The sequence below is a fragment of the Phyllostomus discolor genome, chromosome 12, assembly GCF_004126475.2.
Source record: "Phyllostomus discolor isolate MPI-MPIP mPhyDis1 chromosome 12, mPhyDis1.pri.v3, whole genome shotgun sequence".
Classification (NCBI taxonomy): domain Eukaryota; kingdom Metazoa; phylum Chordata; class Mammalia; order Chiroptera; family Phyllostomidae; genus Phyllostomus; species Phyllostomus discolor.
The window spans coordinates 19,609,646-19,617,837 of NC_040914.2; the positions used below are offsets into that span (position 1 = coordinate 19,609,646).

The following is an 8,192-nucleotide window of genomic DNA, read 5'->3' on the forward strand; positions in this document are numbered from 1 at the left end:
CAGCTTACTTGTGAGGAGAGCACTGCTTCCATTTTCCATCCTTATCGTAATTTCCGGTCAATGAACACCAGCTACGATTCAAAAGGTAGTGCTCCTTCGTGCATCTCTGAAAGCATCTCCCCTTGAAGATGAACGGGAAGGTGCACTTGGGGGGATCTGCAGGGAAAGACAGGAGCAGAGGGCGGCAGGTGAGCGGAGAAACGTGGACGTCTCCCGGCTGAGCCCTGGGAAGCTAAGGGTGCACGCCTTTTCGTCAGCAGCGAACTGTTTTCAAAGCGGCGAAAACGTGTGGAAAAGTCAGGATTCGGGCCCAGGAGGATCTGGTCCCCCAGAGCGTGCAGGCTGCTGCTGCCAACTGCTTCTGGATCCAGAGGCGCCTCCTCAGGGGACACTCACCCTGCCCCGTGCAGTACCGCCACTGGCGTCTGAATTTCGCGTCCAGGGAACACCAGGCGTAGTCGCTGCGCGCGGTGGTGCAGCTGTAGTAGGTTGCTTCCTGGTACATAAATGGAAAGACACAGGGAGTGGAAACGAGTTCTGGAAAAGAGAAAACACGCCGAGTGGGGACAAGCTTACCAAAGGAATTGGCGTTCTTCTTTTCTGTTTTTAAATTTCCAACTCAAGGACAGTTTTACAGTTTTTCATTGCTTTAAGAGATTGGGGTAGAGAAATAGAGACAGAGAGAGAGACAGAGAGAGAGAGAGACTGACGTGAGAAAGAAACACGATTGGGTACCTTCTCCTAAACGTCTTGGAGGGGCATCAGACCCACACCCTGGGTATGTGCCATAACTGGGAATCGAACTCACAATCCCTTTTTCCATGGGACAACTGAGCCACACATCCAAGGTGACCTGGCCTCCAGCCTCCACTGTGATGAGGGATGATCAACAACAGGCTGGCTCACCCACCGCCCCCAAATCCTCACGCCACTGGTTTCGCTGATCACCCTCCGAGTGAGGCGTGAGGGGCAGACTCTAAGGACATCAAAGGAAAACTGCTTTCATCCCAGACCTGGGAGCTGACCAGAGTAGGCGGCTTCCTTCCCTGGTAAACCCTGGAGACCGCACACCCAGTCTCCTAACCCAAAACTCGGGTCTTCCTTACTGTCCCCCTCCTCCCAGTCTCCCAGAAAAATCAATCTCTAGCCTTTGGAAGGTGGCCCCCAGCGCGTCTCCATTGCTCACTTCCCTCCACCCCACTGGTCGCCACCTCGCACTGTGCCACGCCTTGACCAGAGTCACCACGTTTCCAGATGCTTCCAACCCTTCCTCGAATCATTCTTTACTGGCAGGGAAAATGTTGTCTCTCTCTCTCTCTTTCTCTTCCCTTCCTTCCTTCCCTTCCTTCCTTTCTTCTTGTCTTCCTTTCTTTCCTTCCTTCCCTTTCCCTTCTTCCTTCCTTTGTTCCTTTCTTCCTTTTCTTTCTTTCTCCCTTCCTTCCTTCCTTTCTTGTTCTTCCTTTCTTTCCTCCCTTCCTTTCCTTCCTTCCTTCCTTCCTTCCTTTTCTCTCTTTTCTTTCCTTTCTTCCTTCCTTTTTCTTTGTTTCTTTTCTTCTCTTTTCTTTTTTCTTTCCTTCCTTCCTTTCCTTTCCCTCCCTCTCTCCCTCTTCCTTCCTTCCTTCCTTCCTTCCTTCCTTCCTTCCTTCCTTCCTTCTTTCTCCTCACCCAAAAATATATTTTTTTAAAAATTGCTTTTAGAGGAAAAAGAGAGGGGGATGTCAGTGTGAGAGAAACATTAATTGGTTGCCTCCCGCAAGCACCCCGATTGGGGATTGAACCCACAACCTAGGGATGTGCCCTGACTAGGATTCGAACCCGCAACTTTTTGGTGCATAGGATGCACTCCAGCCAAATGTGCCACCTGGCCAGGGCAGGAGGTTCTTTCTTAAATACTAACCTGACCCTGCCACTAACCCATCGTTCTCAGATCAACAGGTAGCAGTGAAATGGTTATGGTGTCCTGCTTGATCTGGCTCCCCAGCACACCACACCAGGGAGGACTTCTCCTGGTGTGCTCTGCTCAGGCCCCAGAGGGTCCCGAGCATGCGGCCGTCCTGCTTGCCTTGACCTGCAGGCACAATCTCCTCTGCTTGGCGGAGAAACACCCTACCCCCAGCCCCCACCTATTTACCTCCTCTTCTGTTCCGCCTGCATGGGCCTCCTCATGGAACTTCCTTGAATACCTAAACCATGCCCGATCCATCTCTGCTTAGCTTCCTTACTAGTTCCCTTTTCTCCCACTTATTTAACGTGTGAAGGCCTGTTCAGGTTTTTCTGGTTTGTCTAAAATGACCACAGGCATCCCGTTCAAAGCTAAGCCTGTGGTACCAGCTGGTGCAGAAACAGAAGCTTCCTATGTATTGGTTGGTCCTTCATAACCCTGAAATCATTTTGATACAACATTCATGTATTCCTATTAGTTAGCAACTTTTATCACTTATCTAGATACATTCTCTACCTTTATTATTGAATAGTAATGGTATTATAATCTTTAATGATTATGTCAGAACTTTTCTTATTCTGTTATTGAACTATGTTGTTAAAATACCTATCATTTAATATTTCAGATGATTATTTAATCATTTCATGAGCGTTAGTTATCACTGTGTTCATTATTAATTAGCTACGACTTACTCATAGAAGAAGCTGTGACACAGCTTACTCTGTGCTGGGCATACCGTGCACAATTTGCAAACACCAGCACATCTAAGGGCATCCTTACATCAGTCCTGGGACTTGGGTGCTGTCGCCGGGACCCTCCCAGGGCCGACTTTGGTCCCCAGCATGTGATTCTTGTACACCGAGAAACCCCGATGTCCGCTGCTCTGAAAACAGCGTCCTTCTGACCCCCAACGTAAGAGAGCTGACGAGTCACATTTCCCCACCATACACTCCAGATGATGGTGCCCTAACTCCAGACAAGCAGTTGCTGATGGAAATAGCTTTAAGAACCAATCGACACATTTCTTTTTAAAGATCCAGGCCTATTTCTGGCACTCAGTGACCTCGCTACATGATATTCTGGGGTTTTTTTTTATTTTGAAGACTTTATTTATTTGTTTTTAGAGCTAGAGGAAGGAAGCAATGGAAAGAGACAGAAAGAGAAACATTGACGCACAACCCAGGCACGTGCCCTGACTGGGAATCGAACCCGCCACTGTGAGTTCACAGGCTGGCGCTCAATCCACTGAGCCACACCAGCCAGGGCCAATCAACACATCGTGTAACCGGAGCTCCCCTTTCGCTGGTTGGACTATGATCCCCATAAAGAATTCCCACATCTTTATTTCTCTCTTAAAGCTCCCAGCGTCAGGAGAGCCGAAGGGGTTAAAACTGAGCGCCAGTTGTCTACTGTGCATGTGGTCCAAGTCTCCTAGGAACGGAGATACTGAGACACAGTCATCTGTGGTGAACCGACGTGAGCTCCGTGATTGACGTTTCAACTTGAAAAAGGAAGTGATAGATCACACGTGTCTGAGGGGCCCAGAGAAGAGCGATCCTAAGAAAGAGCCAGCAAACTAGCACCTGCGTGGGGGCAAGGGTAACGGCAAGTGAACACCAGGGATCTTCCTGGGGTGTCACGAGGGTTCAAGAATTGGTCTGAGCCTATGTCTACACCACTCTGAAAACTTACTAAAACATCATCATATGGTCCATTTAGAACGTATGGATTTTATGGTGTGTAGATTAGATCTCCGCAGAGAGGGCTGTTAAGAGAAACGAACAAACAAACGACTAGAGCCACAAATGCTGATGTTAGGACCATGGGAGAAGAGAATTTCTTTTTGAAGGGGCAGGGGAGGAAATGGCTGGGGGTGGGGGGCTGGCTGGAATGGATATTGAAGTACAGGATGTGGATACATGGAAGGGGGGAGAAGGGGTGCTTCTGTGCCAAGAGAAAAGCAAAGGAAAGAGTAAACCAGCAGAAAAGTGCAAGGATCTTTCAGGAATATAATATTGGTTGAGGGGTGGGGGCTTACATTTGAAATGCTGACAAATGAAGAAATAGCCCTGGCTGGTGTGGCTCAGGGGATTGAGTGCTGGCCTGCAAACCAAAGGGGCATCGGTTTGATTCCCAGTCAGAGCACATGCCTGGGTTACAGGTCTGGTCCCGGGTAGAGGGTGCACAAGAGGCAACCACACATTGGTGTTCTCTCTCTTCCTCCCTTCCTTCCCCTCACTAGAACTAAATAAAATCTTTAAAAATGACAGAAAGATTTAGGCAGAAGATATTTCCCATTGCTGACTCTAAATTTAAAAAAGTACAAAAAAGAAAAAGAAATATTTCCCTACCTGGCATCAGAGTTTGTGAATGGTCAATAAATTCTGTAAAAGAAAAAAAATGGGTAAAATTAAGACCACTTCGAAAAATACTCCATTCCTGGGCTCGTGGCTGTTAAAAGCACGTTGACATTCATGGAGCCAATCATTCTGTTGCAGAAAAACTTTTGCTAGCACATTTTGGATGACGTATGATTCCTTCTAACTGGTGAAGGAGTGGAGGGTCTCACATCCTCCTACTCCAAAGCCCATTAACTCAGTATGAGCTCTGACTCACCCAAGGGTCTTTCTCTGAGGAAGTTAGAGTAAACCCAGTATCACACAACGTCCCCCCAGTGGTTGCAATGCCACAAGTCTGGACGGTGGAGGGACCCTCCTAGCTTTTGTCCACATGTTGACATTTCAGGAAAACAACCTATTTATTCAGTGGAGAGCATGAAATATTTTCAGCAGCCTTGGTGATTCTGTTCTGTTGTGCTTCCTAGAAAATGTTGCTCTTTTAGCATCCACAAGTGTTTCAGGGAATGTACGTCTTAGTAGCATCACCACCCTACAGCCAGGTTAGACCCAGGCAAAGACTGGGAGGGAAACATGAAGGCCTGTCAGCTGATACCATTAGCTCATCTCTTATTGGTTACACCTGCCATTCAATATCATTAGCTCATCTTTCATTGGCTAGATCTACCATGCAATACCATTGGTTCATCTCTCATTGGCTACATCTGCCATCCAATACCATTGGCTCATCTCTCCTTGGCCATTCCTCTGTTCCAGGCTTTGTCCTCAGTGGACCTTCGCCACAGCGCCACAGAGGAGAGATTGTAATTGAGGGCTCTCTTCTCCTTCCATTCCTCAAATGTTCACAGTCGAGAGGTCACAGGCAGCTGAGGGCAACCGGAAGTGATATGACCCCTGATGCGTGGGAACGAGCTTTGTACTCTGGATGTCAGACTTCTGAGACTGTGGTCGGAACACAACACTGACATTACTTTGGAACTGCCACACATCGGGGCGAGTGACTGAAAGCATGCGTCTCACTTTCTTTATGGTCGACATAAGGCTAATGTAGAGTTTGCGTGTCACTCTAACTGGGAGCTACTAGGTGTTGAGTATGGCATCGTGTTAGCTGATAGTCACCCTGCACTTGAGAAAGTAGTTAACAAGATGTCAACATTTATAAGAATATTTTTAAAAGGTTTGTTTATTTATTTTTAGAGAGGGGAAGGGAGGGAGAAAGAGAGGGAGAGAAACAAACCTGCAACGCCTTGGTTCTCAGGCTCGTGCTCAATGCACTGAGCCACACCAGCCAGAGGGGATGTCAACATTTAAAAAAAGGTTGTTTTTTTTTCCCTAGCCTTGGCTGCCTTGGTCAGTTGGTTAAAGCATCATCCCACTAGACGATGGGATGTTGTGGGTTTGAGCCCTGGTCAGGGCACAAACAAGAATCAACCAGTGAATGCATAAATAAGTGGAACAAAAAGTTCTCTCACAATTGCTGTAACCTCTCTCTCTCTCTCTCTCTCCATCTTCTTCTCTCTCTCAAATCAATACATTTTAAAAAAGAAAAGTAGTTCCGTCCTCCTGGCTGCAGAAACTGAGCCTCTAAAACAACCCTGCCTTTGTGGGGAGGGGGTCACTGTTTCTGACCCAGAAGTTTTTTTTCAGCGGTGCTGCTACCAAGCTGAACCTCGTCGCCCTGCAGTTAGGGTCCTTTTAGGGTGAACCCATGGGTGCTTACACTGTGTTATACACGCTAGCCAGCTCTGGATGGATTTTCTGCTTTGTCCAGCCACGGCAGCAAGTCTTCAAAACCTTCATCTCTACCCTCTTTAATCCCCACAGCCTTCTCCTCATTTTACAGATGAAAGAGCAGAGAGAAATTTCCACTGAGACTCGGTCTGCTCAGCCAGAAAGGGTGCAGCCCGGACTCCGGGGAACTCTGGTTCCAAGGAATGAGCTACTTTTTTCAGACCCAGGACCATTGCCCCGGAAATGGTCCTTTGCCATTTCCTTTACTGAAATCGTGGATCACTGCCAGATCCTCACAGATTTCTCTGCTTGCCCATTGCGTTGCTACCACATGCACCTCCCGCCAAGCATTGGAATCTTTACCATTCGATCCTCCCCCTCCTCCCCTCCAGCTAACCACCATCCCCAATTCTGACTGAGGGTGTATGGCCTGCCCGATGGGTCCTGAACAGAGAGTACAGAAGGCAGCCCTCTCCCACTCCTGCCCCCCACCCCATCCAAAGGCCGACCTGACACCCCCAGCTGCTGGGCGGAAACCCTCCCCCAGAATCACGACCTGGACAAGCCGGCTCGTGGGGCGTGAGAAAACAAGAGAAAGCAAGTCCACCTCGGGGTTTGGTCTGAACACAGTCAAAGCCAAGGTCACGGTGTCACAAACTAGCAAATGCCGCCTCTGCCTTCAAGACTGCCGCCTCCTCACCGGTGATGGTGATGCCTTCTCCTTCTGGTCTGTCTCCCCCAAACAGACCCACGGGCATCCCGGGCACAGCATCGCCCCTGCTTTCTGACTGCACCCATTGTTGAACAAACCTGGCTTCCTTACCCTAATCCCCCCAAAACCTCCCAACCAGAGCCCAAGCCCTAGAATCGGTTCTAACGCTGGCTTGCTCAGAACCCCGAGGTGCTCCCTGGCACCCGAGGCACGTGGTCTTCTTGACTCCGGGGAGGGGTGAACCCGCCTTGCACAAGTGCCACGTGTCCCAGGTGGGCTCGGGCTACGGGGCAGTGACCGTCCCCAGGGTTTGCCTGCCTTCCCTGCTTTGGTCCTTACAACCTCCCTGAGGGACAAAGACCACTTTCTCTCAGTTGACGTTGCTTGTTTTCTGGGGAGGCAATTCACACAGCTCAGGCTTCAGAGAAGTTATAAAAGGGAAACCACAAAGTCCTCCCAGCCATCCCTGACCCCCACTGCCCTGTCACGGCTTTCCTCCCCCCGCAACCCCCCCCCCCCCACACACAGATAACAGGTGTTGTCATTTCAGTGAGACCCTCAGAGACAATTTATGAATACTCAAGGAAAGTATTTTTAAAATTGATTTTAGAGAGAGAAAGAAAGGGGGAGAGAGAAAAGGAGGGAGAGAGAGGAAGAGAGAATGAGAGACAGACAGACAGACAGACAGAAAGCAAGAGACATCGATTTGTTTCCCCCTTACTGATGCACTCATTGGTTGCTTCTTGCATGTGCCCTGACCGGGGATCAAACCTACATCCTTGGTGTATTAGGATGACACCCCAACCAACTGAGCTGCCTGACCAGGTCTGGTTCACTCCTCTTTTTTTTTTTTTCCCACAAAAAGGATAGCCTAGCCTCCATACTGTTTTTTCCCCCAAAACAAATGATCTTGGAGAAATCTCCCACATAATATCTATTAAACTTCCTCTTCCTCTTCTTTTTAAAATCGTGGTAAGAACCCCTAACCTACCACGGTCTACCCTCTCAGGAAATGAGGTGCTCAGTGCGCTATTGCCAACTCCGGGCACGCGTGTCACACGCCAGGCCTCTAGAACTTGCTCATCTTGCGTGCCTGACGCATGGGGGCCCCTGGCACAGCGCCCCCTCTCCCCTTCCCCCCAGCCCCTGGGCATCCCCGTCTTCTCTGCCTATGAGTTTGACTATTGGAGATGCTCCATGTGGGTGGAGTCATGCCGTATTTGTCCTTCTGTAATTGGTTAACTTCGCTGCCATAACGTCCCCATGCCCCCCCACCCCCGGTTCATCCACGTTGTCGCAGACTTGGAAGCTTCTTCTGTCTTCACAGCTACAACCGCTCTATAGGTTCATCGGCCGAGGCTTAAAGAGAGGCAAAGCGACCCACGCTCACCCACCAGCGAGAGGAGAGGGAGCAAGGCTTTGAACTCAGGACTCTCCAAACCCTCTGCTC

At 49.2% G+C, this 8,192-nt stretch overlaps 1 protein-coding gene across 1 annotated transcript; it reads right to left on the reverse strand.

The window, feature by feature from the left end:
• Positions 1–526, reverse strand: BSPH1 (binder of sperm protein homolog 1). The gene is made up of 2 exons (XM_036012740.1): positions 397–526; positions 1–156 (listed from the first exon to the last, which is right to left on the reverse strand). The coding sequence occupies exons 1-2, from the start codon at positions 503–505 to the stop codon at positions 5–7; spliced, it is 261 nt and encodes an 86-aa protein (XP_035868633.1). The 5' UTR covers positions 506–526; the 3' UTR covers positions 1–4.
• Between the last annotated feature and the right edge of the window lie 7,666 nt (positions 527–8,192).